At 35.6% G+C, this 15,825-nt stretch overlaps 1 protein-coding gene and 1 long non-coding RNA gene across 4 annotated transcripts; one reads left to right on the plus strand and one right to left on the minus strand.

Annotated features, from left to right (window-relative positions):
- Positions 1–389: 389 nt before the first annotated feature.
- LOC109073105 (synaptic vesicle 2-related protein-like) lies at positions 390–10,645 on the minus strand. 3 transcript variants are annotated; one of them, XM_042756182.1, is made up of 15 exons: positions 6,316–6,853; positions 5,941–6,089; positions 5,227–5,312; positions 4,990–5,088; positions 4,734–4,805; positions 4,482–4,606; positions 4,224–4,287; positions 3,843–3,968; positions 3,608–3,736; positions 3,407–3,480; positions 3,240–3,316; positions 1,739–1,843; positions 1,267–1,348; positions 1,077–1,166; positions 390–982 (listed from the first exon to the last, which is right to left on the minus strand). In XM_042756182.1, the coding sequence occupies exons 1-13, from the start codon at positions 6,375–6,377 to the stop codon at positions 1,305–1,307; spliced, it is 1,212 nt and encodes a 403-aa protein (XP_042612116.1). In that variant the 5' UTR covers positions 6,378–6,853; the 3' UTR covers positions 390–982; positions 1,077–1,166; positions 1,267–1,304. The 3 variants fall into 3 exon arrangements, with proteins under 3 accessions (XP_042612116.1, XP_042612122.1, XP_042612110.1); XM_042756188.1 differs by lacking the exon at positions 6,316–6,853 and adding an exon at positions 10,510–10,645 and having other exon boundaries at positions 1,267–1,843; XM_042756176.1 differs by having other exon boundaries at positions 1,267–1,843; positions 6,316–6,855.
- On the plus strand, positions 8,605–11,127 carry LOC122145038. Its single transcript, XR_006160046.1, has 3 exons — positions 8,605–8,693; positions 10,461–10,639; positions 10,994–11,127. It is a non-coding gene; the product is annotated as an uncharacterized LOC122145038 (long non-coding RNA).
- Positions 11,128–15,825: the final 4,698 nt, after the last annotated feature.

The following is a 15,825-nucleotide window of genomic DNA, read 5'->3' on the forward strand; positions in this document are numbered from 1 at the left end:
CTGCCGACGTGTTTTTTGGTGCGCCCAATAACAAAGATAACATGTCAGCAGCGTCGTACGTCAACAGTCACAGCAGTCGCATTCACAACAGACCCAGAAGAGAAGACAATCCTGAATAAAGTCGTAATTTTGGTTATTTTTGGACCAAAATGTATTTTTGATGCTTCAACAAATTGTAACGGACCCTCTGATGTCACATGGACTACTTTGATGATGTTTTTATTACCTTTCGGGACATGGACAGTATACCGTACATACATTTTCAATGGAGGGTCAGAAAGCTCTCGGACTAAATCTAAAATATTTTAAACTGTGTTCTGCAAATGAACGGAGGTCTTACGGGTTTGGAACGACATGAGAGTGAGTCATTAATGACATAATTTTCATTTTTCGGTGAACTAACCCTTTAAAGGCCAAATGCCAATCACAGGTAACGATCCACACCTGTACCAGACTCTCACTTTGAAAGAAGAAAACCAGAACACAAATACAAAACACTCTGGCCGTAACAATTGGAAAAACATCAAAAGAGAGAAGTCAACAATTGTGTAACTGAAAGACCCAACAAAATAGTTTGACAAGTTCTTGGCATCATAAACAGCTTAATGTAAATTTAATTACAATATTTTATGAGCATAATATATACAAAGAAATTAACTATTTATTTAAAAATGTACTTTAGAATGCATTTACATAACATTCGGTATGCATGATTATACATTAAGGCCTTCACCACTATCAAACCGAAGATCTCACAGATTCAGTTCTCCATGCGCTGTTAAGGACACGTGTTGCTGGAGGATTCGGCTGTCTCAGAGCCATGCGGCCTTTCCATGTTTTTTGGTTCCATGGTGCTTTGCGTTGATTCCTGGAGGCTCCGCCCTGTTGTTTCCATGGGCAATACCAAGGATGCCACTGTGCCCAGCAAGCAACATATTAAATACACAGAGAGAGTCAGGTAAACCGATGACTTCAGAAGGACCTGAAGGGATACAGACACAAACACACATACAGGAAAGCATGAATGCATGTTCAATACACCTTACTCTTCTTATGAAACCAGAGGAATGCTTTACTTGAGCAATAAATGGTGTGATGAGAGCTCCAACACGAGCCATCCCGCTGCCTGTACCAATACCAATAGCTCTGGTTGCTGTGGGGAAAACCTGAGGAGGCAAACACAAGAAAAAAGGAAACTGCAATTTTAATGAAAATTCTACTGGGATTGACTGAAGCACACTAAGCCACTTTGTAAGGAAGCCTCACCTCAGGTGTATAAACATATGCAACCTGCCAGCCCCCTGTTATACAGGCTCGAGCAATGAAAATAAAGACTGTGAGAACTGCCCTGGAAATTGTAAAGTAAAAGATAAACAAGTTATGTCATTTACAGTGGCTAAAATAAATATTTAGGCCCTTTTTTCTTACTTTATAATTACAACATTTATTTTTGCATCCTTATTAGAATCTGTACAGGTTTTTTTTATGAATGTACCTATGTGTGCAGGCATACAGTGGCAAAATAGACACAGAGAACAATAAAAAACAAATTGCCATGCTTTTTTTCCGACCAATTCGATCAATCATCCACAGGGTGACCAGAATACCTGTTCTGACATCAAGACACAAATCACACAGGTGTCTATTCGTTTATATATGTAGCTCATATAACAATGTTTGCATTTAGGTTGATTAACTAAAAACAGCAACATGAGAGGAGAGAATAACTTCATGTCACCTGGAAATTCTGCTAAGGTAGTCCACAGAAGGTCCACATAATCATGAATAGTCAAATAATTGCACTCCAAATTGCACTGAGGTTCCATATTTGAGTTATCAGTGGCTGGAATTAGACACATTTTTACTAAAATTCACAACACACTGTGCTTAACCTGTTTATGGGAAATTAAAGATATTACTTTCTATGGTGAGTACAGAAAATTGTACACTACTCTTCAGAAGTTTGGGGTCAGTAATCAAAAGTGACATTAAAGACAGTTTTGAATTTTTTTATTCATCATACGGTCCCAACCACTAATATTGGCATCCTGGTGATTAGGTGCTGTTTGATTTTTTTTTTATTTAAAAAAAAAAAAAATTTAGGCTTTCTGACCCCAAGACTCAACTAATCTCTGCGATTCTCCAGTTGTGATCCATGGAGAGTCTTTGGCCACTCAAACTCTCCTCCTCACTGTGCATTAGGACGATATAGACACACGTCCTCTTCCAGGGAGATTTGTAACATCTTTAGTTGATTGGAACTTCTTAATTATCACCCTGAATGTGGAAATGCTTTTGAAATGCTTTAGCTATTTTCTCACAGCCACTTTCTATTTTGTGAAGCTCAACAATCTTGTTCTGCACATCAGAACTCTTTGGTTTTACTCTTTGTGATGGATGATTAAGGGAATTTGGGCTATGTGTCCTTCTATCTGTAATCCTGTGGAACATGAAGTCATGGCTGGAGAATATCATGCTCCTAGTCACTCTGGTGTGCCAAAACAAATTGTAGATATGAATGGGAATATACTTCAGAGATATTTTACTCATAAGAATTTCTAGGGGTGCCAATAATTGTGTCCAACATGCATCGGAGAAAAACATTTATTTCATAATGTAAGTTTCCCCCCACTTTCAATTGTTTTACTTCAATGATAGTTTTTGAATGAAAGATAAAAAAGCTAAACGATGCAGATTTATTTTCACAGCCACCTTTGCTTATGTTTACCAAGGGTGCCAATATAAGTGGTTGAGACTGTATATGTGTATATACATATCATTTTCCACAAAAAACTTAAGCAACAGCTTTTGTCACTTTAGTAAGAAATGTTTCTTGAACATTAAATCAGCATATTAGAATGATTTTTTGTTTTTTTAATGTGATGTTGAAGTGTGGAGTGGATTGATTGGTTATGATTTATTGTTTTTGACATCACAGGAATAATTTATTATAATTTATTATACTAAAATATATTAAAATAGAAACTGATCATTTTAAACAGTAATAATATTTCACAATATTAGTGTTTTTACTGTATTTTCCACCAAATAAATTCAGCCTTGGTGAGTCTAAGAGACGTCTTTCAAAAACATACAAAATCTTACCGACCCCAAACTTTTTTTGTTGTAGTTTAGATTTGTGGTTGTACTCCTAGTTAAACACAATAGAGTGTTAAAATCATGTTTGTGCACATTTTATGATGTGCTTGGTCACAAAACGTACTTTACAAACCACTCACCACTACACGCAGATCCTGATTGGAACAGTTCAGTGGTCAGCAGCACAATACCATAATATGAAAAAGCATTACAAAACCTGTGTGCATAAAACAAACATAGGTGATGTTTTAGTTTTAGTTTTAAAGCTTTATATGGAAGGATTTGACATTTTTAACAATCTGCATACCAGATAAGCCAGACCAAAAGTGTTGTTTTGCGGTATTCTGGAATAAAAAGATCTCTAATTCTCCCACGCTCAGTCTAAAACACATAAACACAAATCACTTGCAACTCTACTTTACAAAATAAACATAAACCCCCCAAATTTGAAATTCCTCAATAATGTGTGAGTAGGAGATTTTGAGGCTGTTAGCCCCACATACAGTACCTGTGTGTTGGCTATAAGTCTTCCAGTAGGCACAGAGCTCCCATTAGCTGCTGCTATATATTTCAAAGTGTCCAGGGCCTTGTCTTCTCTGCCTCTCAGTACATCAAATCTAGCACTCTCTGGTAACCACTACATGACAAATACACACAATTCATAACCAAACAGTAGAATTCATATACCTGAACTTGAGCCTTGTGTCTAGTAAGAGTTTAAACATTGTTACAGCCATACATACACAGCAGGAGGCAGCAAAGACAACAAGAGGAAAGGTGGAGAAAGCTAGCAGCCATTTCCAGCCTAATGTGGGCATGACCACCATAGCCAGTAACACTTCAAACACAGCACCCAGGGCCCAGAACACCTATTAGCACAGAAGATTGAGTCAATTATTATAATTAATTATTATCAAGATTCATTATAAGGACAGCAACAAATATTAATGTCATAAGATAATTTTTGGATACTGTAGACATTATGAGAGAATTTTATAAAGGCATGTTTAGGTTACATTTAACCTAATAGACATTGCTTCAGTCAGTTACAACAGTAAAATGTATAATATAATTGCATATTGAAAAATGTGGGTAATAGTTGAATAAACAGTTGTCTGAATTACCCCTAACAGGATTATAGATATCCCTCTGGATTTTATCGGGAGGAATTCAGTATATAATGTCACTCTGTAAGGGAATGAATGAAATATTATCAAAAAACCATGATGCTTCAGAAATCATTTATATATTCTGATTTGATGCTCAAGAAACTTGTGGAAAACACTTCATAGTAATGTTCTTTGTAGTAGTGAGCAACTGAACAGGTTCAATGATCTCTGAGGGAAATATGGCAGTTAAAAAAATAAAATAAAAAAACTCACGACTGAGGGGCTCCTCCTAGGCCAAATCCCACGAGGCATCGCAAGACTAAGATCCAGCTGTAAACAGGTGCGAAAGCACTGAGAAGCCCATAGTGCAATGTCCACAGCATGCACAGTATTAAACACTAAAAGATGGAGATGGTGAGGCTGTCAGTGAGGCAACAATGACTGCTATATGTTCTTATAAAGAATGCTTGCATTGACATTATTTATTTACTCATTTCACTGGTGCTAGATTTAAACCAAACATACCAATTTTCGGCCATATTTGTCTGAAATGTTCCCCCAAAGTGAGGAGCTGACCATCATTCCAATGAACACTATCTGGCAAGGTACGAAATTACAATGATACATTTAAAATTTAAAAGATTAATTAAAATATTATAAAAAACTTAACAACACTACATGTGAAAAATCAACATTCTACCACCTTTTCAGAAAGCTATAACCAAAAGTAACCCCAAGGAGGTGTTCAAACATGTTAGTGTTCAACAGTGAATGTACTGACCGCTGTTATGAATGCCACTTTCCAGCTCGACAGCCTCCACTCACAGCGCAGTTGAGGAGTTACAATACTAAGGAGCATCATTTCCATAGCATCAGCCATCTTAGCATGCAAATATGAAACAGAATTTTCTGTAAACATGTTTTTAAGTAAACTGAACGAGTTGAACAAATTGAAGATATTTGTTCAGTAAACATCACTTGTACTTAAAATACTACTGCATTATGCAGAATTTCTTACCCACGCAACTCCTGTTAGCATAGAGAGTTTCCACTGAAATCTTCCGAAACCAATAGCCTCAACTGCTTCTTCCACAGTGAAGGTTTCTGAAGAAATGCATATTTATTGAATGATGAGAAGATATTGTATGCAAGCAAAGCACAAATCGCCAAATAGACAGAGTCATCTCCTTAAGACTGAGCCATGCATGAAGGAATTATGAAGAGGGCTGTGTATTCTTCTGAGCTAGTACCTATTCAGCAAAAAGCATAATGGCAATCCTGTGAGGAATTTAAATTCTGCTGACAAACTATCTTGAACAACGATTCATAATTTTGACTGCAATAAAGATGGTAATATGCAAAAAAGCCTCACAACTATAATTTATTAGTCTTGCCAATCTGTGTCTAATTATATGAATATAATTTTTTTAGCATCAAAACATACTTTTTGTTATGCTCTATAGACAAAAAAGCCTGATGCACCCTTTAATAATATTCAGTAGCCTACATGAAGATGCATAATGTTATTTCTTGAACAAGATTTTTTTTTTTTTTAGCGTCCTAAACTAACCTCACACCTCTTAAAGACCTTAAACGACATGCATGCATTACGCCACAAGTCTGACCTTAATCACTGTTTTAGACTTTAAACTTTCAACTCTATCTTGGAATAAAGAGAATGTTCAAACTGCACATTCATCTACAAATGTAGATGTTGGATATAGATGCCAACCTGAGATTCCAGAGCTTCTGTCCTTGCTGTCCCCGAAATCCACTTGCACCTGAATATTGCAAACTCCTTCATCGCTAGGCTCATCTTTCCCAGGCTGCTCCTCATGAACAGTAAGGATGCTTTTATCATCTGTCTGGGATGTCACCAAACTAAACAAATATATAGACTTTAGCCTTTGTATGGTTTACAATGCAAATCTGAAACAATATTGTAGTTGGCTTTTCATTTCATAAACTAAACAGAATTTAAAACTGTCATTTGTCTGACATTTCAAGGCTATGGTTTTCAGTTTTCACTCAACTAAAAGTTCTAAGAAACCAGCACAGGTGTAAATCATACTTACTAGCCACAACACACAAAACACACTTGTATTACCTGATATTGCTGTCTTTCTTGCGTTTGTAAGCCATTTGCAATGATCTTTTCAATGCACTCATTTCACTCGGCTATGATGGAATGCTAAACCAAAATGGTGTTCTCGGCTATAGAATGGGTTAGAATGGCATGCATCTCTGATTACACCAACACAACCTGAAGGATGGTAAACTAAAGGAGTGGGCTTGGCCTCAAGAAGTTACACAGTCCTCCAGAGTAAAACCCACACCCCTAAACAACAAGATACGCAGTGCTAAAAGGGAATGTGTGGAATTCTTTCATAAAATCTTATTCATTTCCATTAGAAGCGTTTGTTAGATAGAAGTATTAGGAATGTTAAGCAAAGGGGAAATAATTGGTTTTCATAAACTAGACATTTTTAGACTTTTTTTAACCACATCCTCTTTCGATAAGCACTCTTTTTTTGTGGTCTTTTTCAGATTTTTAAAAATGTTTATTCACACAAACAAGTTATTCAGTGGGATACACACACATCACCCTAGTTATTCTGTCCAAACAGAAAATTTAAATAAGTCAGATGATTTAAGCACCACAGAAGTGGCATAAAACAACTAGACCAGTAGTTCTCAACCGGGGAGCCGAAGAACACTAATAAGGGAGCTGCAGGATGACTTTAAAATACATACATACAAATAAACAAAATAGTAAAAAACAAACAAAAAAAAAAAAAAACATACATTTATATGTAAACTGAAATCATATTTCTTTTTATTTTCCCTCAATAACTATTGTTTTTATTGAAGAACATACAGTTCAGTATGGAAGCCCTGAAACACAATGTGAACAAAAAATTTCAAGGTGGGAGAAAAGATAGTGTCTTAGATCCTAAATCTTATTTTTCTATTTCTCTTTAAATTTTTCCCCCCTCCAAAATCTTTTTTTCTGTCTTCAAAAACTTTTCAATGCAAGAGGCAACACTAGGAGGAAGAAAAATCTGGCTATCTAATATTATCTTGTACCAACCTTGGCCATCAGGTGCCATGTTTATATTTCATATGGTATTCATGTGGAAGGGGGACTTGTCAAAAAGGTTAAGCTAAGGTCAAATGTGAAGTAAATGTATTTTTTCTGTACCATGCAATGCCTTGCCCTTGTAATGTTAATATGTTATGAATGTTAATGTTTACATATTTTTTTTATTTTTATAGCTGTAGCTAAAAAAAGAAAATCAAAAAGGAAACACCACCAGATTTGAAATGTCATGTCTCTGGTTAACAGTTAGATTCATGGTTTAGGAAACATGGTTTAAAGTTGAAGTTTCGCTTTCAGTCTTGCAAATGGTTGAGCGAACCTGCATTTGCATGAAATGGCAGCATAACGGTAATACAGCAGTATTTGTGAAGGGGTCTGAGAACAGCCAGTACTGGCAGTACTGCATACACAGTTTTTCTTTGCACGTCAAAAGGTAGGTTAAGTGTCTGAATGAGTTCAGCAAGCTCTGCATTTATCTGATTATTTTAGGTAATTATTGTAAAAAAGAATATTGCTGGTGCCGGTGATTCCAATGTGTTGCCAGGGCGACGCTGACGAGCGCTCGGGACACCCGTCACCTATCATTTCTTTGCTTAAATGACAATGCATCCTGCAAAGAGCAAGTTAGTGCTGAGAACATGCAGCTCAGCGAGGAACAGCTGCATCAGATAGAGCAGAACAGATGTGCTGCACTGAAACGACTGGCCAGTCGAAATGTACCTGTACTTGTCGGTGAAAGCTGGCAAAGACAAATCGGCACTGAATTTACAAAACCTTATTTTACTAAAGTAAGTGATACTCAGTATGAGACATCATCAAAATAACAATGAAAAGATAAAGTAAAAAAAAAAGTTGTACTTATTGTAAACTTATTGTACAATACGTATTGTATTGTTTTTTTTCAGCTAATGTCTTTTGTTACAATGGAGAGGAAATGCTTTAATGTTTATCCCAGCCCTGAGCAGGTGTTTTATTGCACAACTTTGTGCGCAATTGAAGAGGTAAGTTCCTTAATATTCTAAAAAAAGGAAGAGGTTTGAAAGATCAGTGCATTTAAATAGACTGCATATTGTATTTTCACAGGTAAAAGTGGTCATTCTTGGGCAAGACCCCTATCACCATCCAGGTCAGGCTCATGGTTTGGCCTTCAGTGTGCTGAGGCCTAAACCTCCTCCTCCTAGGTACCGCATTGTACTGAATTGTGGAAATAATTATTTATTGATAATCTCACCACAGTGAGATCTTACAGTACATCTCTACTGACAACTCTGCATGTTGACCTGCTTCACTTATTGCAGTTTGGAAAAAGAAGATATCTACTAAAGAAGATATTGTTGGCTTCCGGCACCCAGGTCATGGAGACCTCACAGAATGGGCTAAACAGGGTAGATAATCAACATACACTACTATTCAAATGTTTGGGGACAGTAAGTTTATTATTATTATTATTATTATTATTATTATTATTATTATTATTATTAAAACTTTAATTCAGAAAGACATTTATAATATTACAAGTTTGAAATTACATTTCAAATAAATTGCTTTTCTTTTGAACTTTCTATTCATAAGAGAATCCTGGAAAAAAGGTATCACACCGCAGCTCAACTGTATTTAACACTGATAATAAGATATGTTTCTTGATATTAAATCAGAATATTAGAATGATCTCTGAAGAATCATGTGACACTGAAGACTGGAGTAATGGCTGCTGAAATTCAGCTTTGCCATTACAGGAATACATTTAATTTTTAAATATATTAAAATAGAAAATATAGTTATTTTCTTATATTTAGTTATTGTAATAATAATTCACAATATATCTGTTTATTGTATTTTTGATTAAATAAATGCACACTTGGTGAGCATAAACAACTTATTTCAAAACATTTAAAGGGGTCATATGTGGTACTAAAAATAACATTATTTGGTGTAATGCAATATGCTTATATGGTTTAAGGTTCAAAAAACACATTATTTTCAACATAATGTACCGCCTTTCTGAAACGCATTGATTTTTACAAAGCTCATCGTTATGAAAAGCGAGGTGTGCTCTGATTGGCCAGCTATCCAGTGCGTTGTGATTGGCCAAATACCTCAAGCGTGTGACGGAAATGTTACGCCCCTTAACGCCATGTCCTGGCGCAACAAGACAAAAACAATAAAACCCATTATAAACGAGGCATTTGCTGCATCCAGTGGGGACATAATTCCTGATTATAATGACTTATAGTGTCTTTTTACGCATTGCGTTGCGTATAACATAAAACCAAGTCTGCATTTGTGATCAGAGAAACGACAAACAACAAGCGCTACTCTAGACTACTCAAAACTCGCGTTTAAATCATCGGTGGCAAATTCTTTAAATATGAAAACGTACTTACAGTGAGTCAGAAGCACCAGACTGTCCTTGCAAAGTTGGAACGGCCACACTTTGTAGAAACAGACACCGACATTGTAGGCTGCTCTTTCAGGAAACAGTCCTCGTCCTCCGTAAAATGTGCTGCACACATCTAAATATTTGGGTTGAGCTGTTCTGGAACAGTGCTGTAAATACAACTTAACCACTGATTTCTAGTTGTGTCCTCTTTTGGAAGGCCAAACAAAGTAGTTTCGCTTTCACAACGAAACACACAGCGTCTCCACAACATCAGCGGCAACAGCGAGAATAAAAGTTATACCTTCTTTCTTTGTGTGAACATTTGGGTGGCATTATGAAAATCTTCTCACATCGTGACGTAGACATGTGGGGGCATGTTAGAACGAGGAATTTTAGGAGGGCGTGGTTGACTCTTAACTTTCATAAAGAATATTTCTTTGGATTTGAGATATTTACATTTACATTTATGCATTTAGCAGACACTTTTATCCAAAGCAACTTACAGTGCATTCAGGCTATACATTTTTTTTATCAGTATGAGACTTTAGTCATTGCAACTTTACAGATCTTCTTTATGCACCAAGAGCTTGTAACAATCCAAAGAGAAAGGAAAAATTTAAATTGCATTATATGACCCCTTTAAAAATCTTACTGAGCCCAAACTTTTGAATGGTAGTGTATGTGCCTGTATATGAGTGATCCATTAGGTGTTTTGAGTTATAAAAGCTATCTGTTTTAATATATTTAATGTCAATATTCTTTCCATTGTCAGGCGTTCTGCTGCTGAATTCTGTGTTGACAGTGAGAGCTCATCAACCCACCTCTCATGAGTGTCAAGGCTGGTAGATTTTCACAGATGCTGTGGTCCTGTGGCTCAGCAGGAACCTCAATGGTCTGGTCTTTCTGCTTTGGGGCTCTTATGCTCAGAGAAAAGGCAGAGTGATTGACAGAGTAAGTTAATGGAGACAGAATTATGAAATGTAAATATATTTATCAGGAATAAATGTGCACTTAGCAATTTATTTATTTATTTATTTTACTAAAGTTTACACATAGAACTTTAAAAGTATGTTCAAAATCACATACACTCAAAAAGACATTAAAGCGGTTTTATTTTACATGGAGTAGTTGTCTCCTGAGGGCCAGTGTTTTTGACCACCAGAATGCTACTGTTACTGGACACTTTTGCAAGTGATATGAATAATCAGGGTTACTGTGAATATTGCAGCTAAAAACTGCACCTTTAAAATACATTACGATACAGTAGTTAAAGAATATATGACTGGCTGTTTTTTTCTTTTCCAGAAACGTCATCATGTCCTTGAGACTACACATCCAACACCGTACTCAGCACATTTAGGCTTCTTTGGATGTAGGCACTTTTCTAAAACTAACATGCTACTTAAAACATCAGGAAAGAAGCAAGTTGACTGGAAAGCTCTCTGAAATGACATTATGCTATTTATTATTATAAAAAAAAAAAAAGTGAAACAGAAACGCTGTGAATGTTAAATATTACACATTACAGTTAAATATTTTGTATCATATAGTGCAGTTAAATTGCAAATGGGTCACAGCTGCCCTGCTGACCTTGTAATCATCTACATTGTTATATCTACATGTTGACCTTGTAATCTACATGTTGTGAAATACATTCATTAATTGTATTCATATTCAATCACTGTATACCACATATTTTGGCTAAAAGTTAAAACTAAAAATTAAAACTTAGAAAACTAAAAAGTGTTGTTTGATCATTTTATGGCTATAGGTTAAAAATTCACAACATTAATCCCTTTAAAGAGGTTTAAACTACTGTAAAATATGAAAGATTTTAAACGCAACATAAATGTGAATGTGATTTTAAAATGTAATTTTGGACAGATATAAGAACAGAAACAGTATAGAGAAATACATATTATTATTAAGAACAACCCTCAAATATTGCCCAAAAGTTAACGGTTTAACAGTAACGGCTTTATGAATTTCTTCACTGATGAAATAGATAACATCAGAAATGCAATAATAAATTTAGATTCTACAGCGTCTAGTACTTGAGCTTCATTCATTGCACCCAAAGAAAAACTGCAGTGCTTGTTTTGAGAGTAATAAGCTTATAACTTATCACTGCATCTAAACCAACAACATGCCTATTAGATCCTGTACCCACTAAATTACCGCAAGAGCTGTTACCTGTAGCAGAAGTACTGCTTCTCAATATTATTAACTTGTCCCAAAACCATTCAAGCTGGTGGTTATTAAGTCTCTTATTAAGAAACCACAACTAGATTTTAATGAACTGGCAAATTACAGACCCATTTCAAATCTTCCATTTATGTCTAAATTTTATGAAAAAGTTGTGTCTGCTCAATTGTGCTCCTTCTTGCAAAAAAACAAAAACAAAAAAAAAAAAAATTCTAAATGAAGAATTTAAGGAAAAATAATTTCACAGAAACTGCACTTGTTAAAATTACAAATGACTGACTTCTTGCGTCAGACCAAGGCTGCATCTCATTGCTAGTTATGCTTGATCTTAGTGCTGCGTTCGACACTATAGATCATGACATACTCATACAGTATATCAATTACAAAACTATACAGGTATTCAAGGGCAGGCTTTAAGATGGTTTAGATCCTACCTGTCCGATTGCTACCACTTTGTTTATTTAAAGGGGAGTCATCTCAATTATCACCAGTATAGTATGGAGTGCCACAAGGATCTGTCCTAGGTCCTCTGCTATTTTCAGTAAGTACATGTTACCCCTTAGTAATATTATTAGAAAATAAGGAATTAGTATCCCAGTGTTATGCTCAACTATATATCTCAACAAGACCAGATGAAACTTCTAAATTATCTAAGCTTACAGAGAGTATTAAAAATGTAAAAGATTGGATGACCAATAATTTTTTCCTATTGAATCCATGGATAACACAGAGATATTACTTATTGGACCAAAAAGCAGTACACAGAATCTCTTGGATTACAATTTGCAACTAGACGGATGTACTGTTAGTCTCTCTACAGTGAAAAATCTGTGTGTTATATAAGACAGCAACTTGTCTTTTGAAAATCATATTTATCATTTTACCATTTCATCATGCTACAAAAACAGCATTCTTCCATCTTAGAAACATTGCCAAGCTATGAAACACGCTATCTGTTTCTGATGCAGAAAAGCTAGTTCATGCATTCATGACCTCTAGACTGGACTATTGTGATGCACTGCTAGCTGCTTGTCCTGCATTTTCAATAAACAAGCTACAGGTAGTCCTATCTTAATCTTTATTCCTTAGCTTGTGTTGAACAAATAATTTTTGCTTAGTTGAAACAGCAGCTGCGCTAATTATGTCTCTATTTGTTTCTCTGTTTCTGTAACTAGGAATTACACAAGCTTCAGTCTGGATCCAGCCCTTACAAAGACCTGAGATGACTGAACACCTGAGAAGAGATGATGCCAACCCCTTCAGAGGACCTCAGATGATGCCAACCCTCAAACAATATAAACTATCAAATTTTGCTACAAGTTTGATTGCAACATATAATTATTGCTGTTAATAGTGTTCATCATCTGTTTGATTACGTCATTAACTGAATTTTACCGTACATTTCTGCCATATGTGTCAGGAACCTGCCCAGACAGTCTTGTCTTTGTTCAATGTTTCACTGTTTGTTTTGTGTCTAAGCACATGGTTCTGTCTCTGTTTGTGTCTGCCATATGTTCCTCTCATCCCACCTCCTTGTTTCCCTTGGTCACGCCCCCTTGTTAGCCCTTGCTGCTTGATTGTTTTCACCTGATCCTCATGTGTGCTGCTCTGTATAATTGGGTTTCCTTTCCTGTGTGTTTCTGCTGTTTTTTTTTTTTTTTTTTTTTTTTTTTTTTGGTGTTTACCTGTCTCTTGGCCCAGAATTTATTCCTTTGATCTTGGGTCATTATTTTGATGTCTTCTCTAGATATTTATATCCTTTTTGGTATTTAGTTTTGTCTAGTTTAAGAAGAATGGAAAGAAAAAGAAATTTGTTGTGCATTCTAATCTAGTTTTGTTTCTCATTTGATTTAGATTTTCATCTACTCTTGTTTAAGAGATTCCAGTTTTGGATCTTGGCTTTTTAGTTTTTTCTCTTTGATTATATCTTTGGGTAGCTTTGGTTATTTCTTTTGCATTGTTCTAATTGTTTTCAATTGTCTTATTGTCGTGGCATTTTGAGTCTCGTCTGTTTTTGTTTTTGTTTGTCCTGTCTTACCCTTCAATCCCTGGCCACTGAACCCCACTGCTTGGAAGCAGTTCACCTCTCTCATGTGTCAAGACTCTGGTCCTGTGAGCCCCTACCTGGCGGCTAGACTGGTGACATTAGAAAAAAGCTACGGGTTTCCTGTGTGTCTGCCTGGTAAAGCTGCCTCCTCTGTGCTTGAGCCCGTGGGTCATCTCGGACTGTCTCTGTGGTCATCCCTCCTGCCTGTATTGTTGTCTGCCCTGCCCCTCTGTTTGAACTGTTTCACTGCAAATTCCTCCAGCTGTTCCAGTCTGTTTTGTTAATAAAATACCCTTGTCTGCTCATTCTGCATTTTGGGTCCCATTTCATGCAGATCCGTGACCATATGTACATCAATTTGACAGTCACCACTGACAAGCTACTACTAAATATATTGTAGAAACTTTTTCTGTAAAGCTGCTTTGCAATGATTTGTATCGTGAAAAGCGTTATACAAATGAACCTAAATTGAATTGAATTGAAGTTAGTAATTTTGATGTGCATTTTGACAAATCTTAACATTGCAATAGTTTTTCAATTACTTAATTCGACTTTTACAAATAAATAGCTAAAAATAAAAAAAATTAAAAATCACACTGTATATTTAGATCACAACACTGTATACTCTGCCTTGAGCATTTGGGAATGAGGCCAGTCTCAATTAAAAAAAAAAAAGAAAAGAAAAAAAAAAAATAGGACACTACGACAGCCCATGTAAAGCATGTTTCATAGTGGGATGTCCATAAATCCAGGTGATGCAGCCATAATAAGCAGTGTCCCACTTTAACTCTTCTTGGACCGTGTCTTTTTTCTAATGCTGGACACCAACGCATACAGTATGCTACACCTCTCTGCACCACTGGCACTGCTCCATTCTCTCTCGGGACTCTCAGTTGAAACAAACCAAACAGGACGCAATTTTTGTCTTGCTCTTATCAAAACATGTACTGCCTGAACTCTAAGGTAAGATCTTTTTGTCTTGCTCTGTAACGCTTATGCTCTGGAGAGAGTTTCTAGCTAATTTCTTGACAACACCGGACTGTTGACCTTAACCTATATTGGATGAGTAATACATAAATTGTTCAGTAATGCATAATAAAAAATTTTATTGGTTTGTCAGTCCTCTAAGGTAAGATCTATCTATCTATATATCTATCTATCTATCTATCTATCTATCTATCTATATTTATTTATATATACATACACGGACAAACCACTATAATTTTTATTATTGACACTTGTAAATTACAAATGTAAAATACAAATGTACAGTTCTTATTCGTGGAGGCAATGTCATTCTTGGCAACTAAATATTTTTTATAAATATTATAGTCTATTAAAAAAAAAATATCTTTGAGGGTCTACCATCATGGACAGTTTAGATCCCTTTTATCTGAAGTGTATTGTGTTTAGTTACAAAAGAGCATCTGTTTCACCACTGTATCACCTTGCACCACTATGTATAAATTAGGTTAAAGGTGTAGTCGGGGACAGTAATTAGGGCTATGAATATTAACATGGCCATTTTGTGCTGCTGTGGAATTTCTGATCTCTGGGTTGTGCTGTGATTCCACAGATCATTTTACACTATTTTACACTTTAAAACGAATTTTTTTTTTTTTTTTTTTTTTACAGCAATTCCATTTATCTGTGTGTGTTTTCAAGGCATATATTATTTTTTTATTATTATTAATTCCTTCATTATCTTAAAGGAAATTAACTAATCTGAAGCTAGGCTTTTTCAAAAGCTTAATTATTAGTATCCAGTCAAAGATTGTGGGATGGTTAGTTTACCTTTGGAATCTTGTCAACTGCGAAGTCAAGGATTGTGTAAAACTCAAAAATTATGAATTTAAAATAGCACACACCTCATGGCACCAATCGT

The sequence above is a fragment of the Cyprinus carpio genome, chromosome A5 (assembly GCF_018340385.1).
Source record: "Cyprinus carpio isolate SPL01 chromosome A5, ASM1834038v1, whole genome shotgun sequence".
NCBI lineage: Eukaryota > Metazoa > Chordata > Actinopteri > Cypriniformes > Cyprinidae > Cyprinus > Cyprinus carpio.

Bases quoted from the DNA above. Each gene is read 5' to 3' on its own strand.
- LOC109073105 (XM_042756176.1), bottom strand. From the start codon at position 6,377: ATGAGTGCATTGAAAAGATCATTGCAAATGGCTTACAAACGCAAGAAA. The intron at 6,090-6,315 runs GTAATACAAGTG...ATATTTGTTTAG, and splicing joins AAGAAAGACAGCAATATCAG to TTTGGTGACATCCCAGACAG. The intron at 3,737-3,842 runs GTATGTATGGCT...TTTGTCATGTAG, and splicing joins TCTTTGCTGCCTCCTGCTGT to TGGTTACCAGAGAGTGCTAG.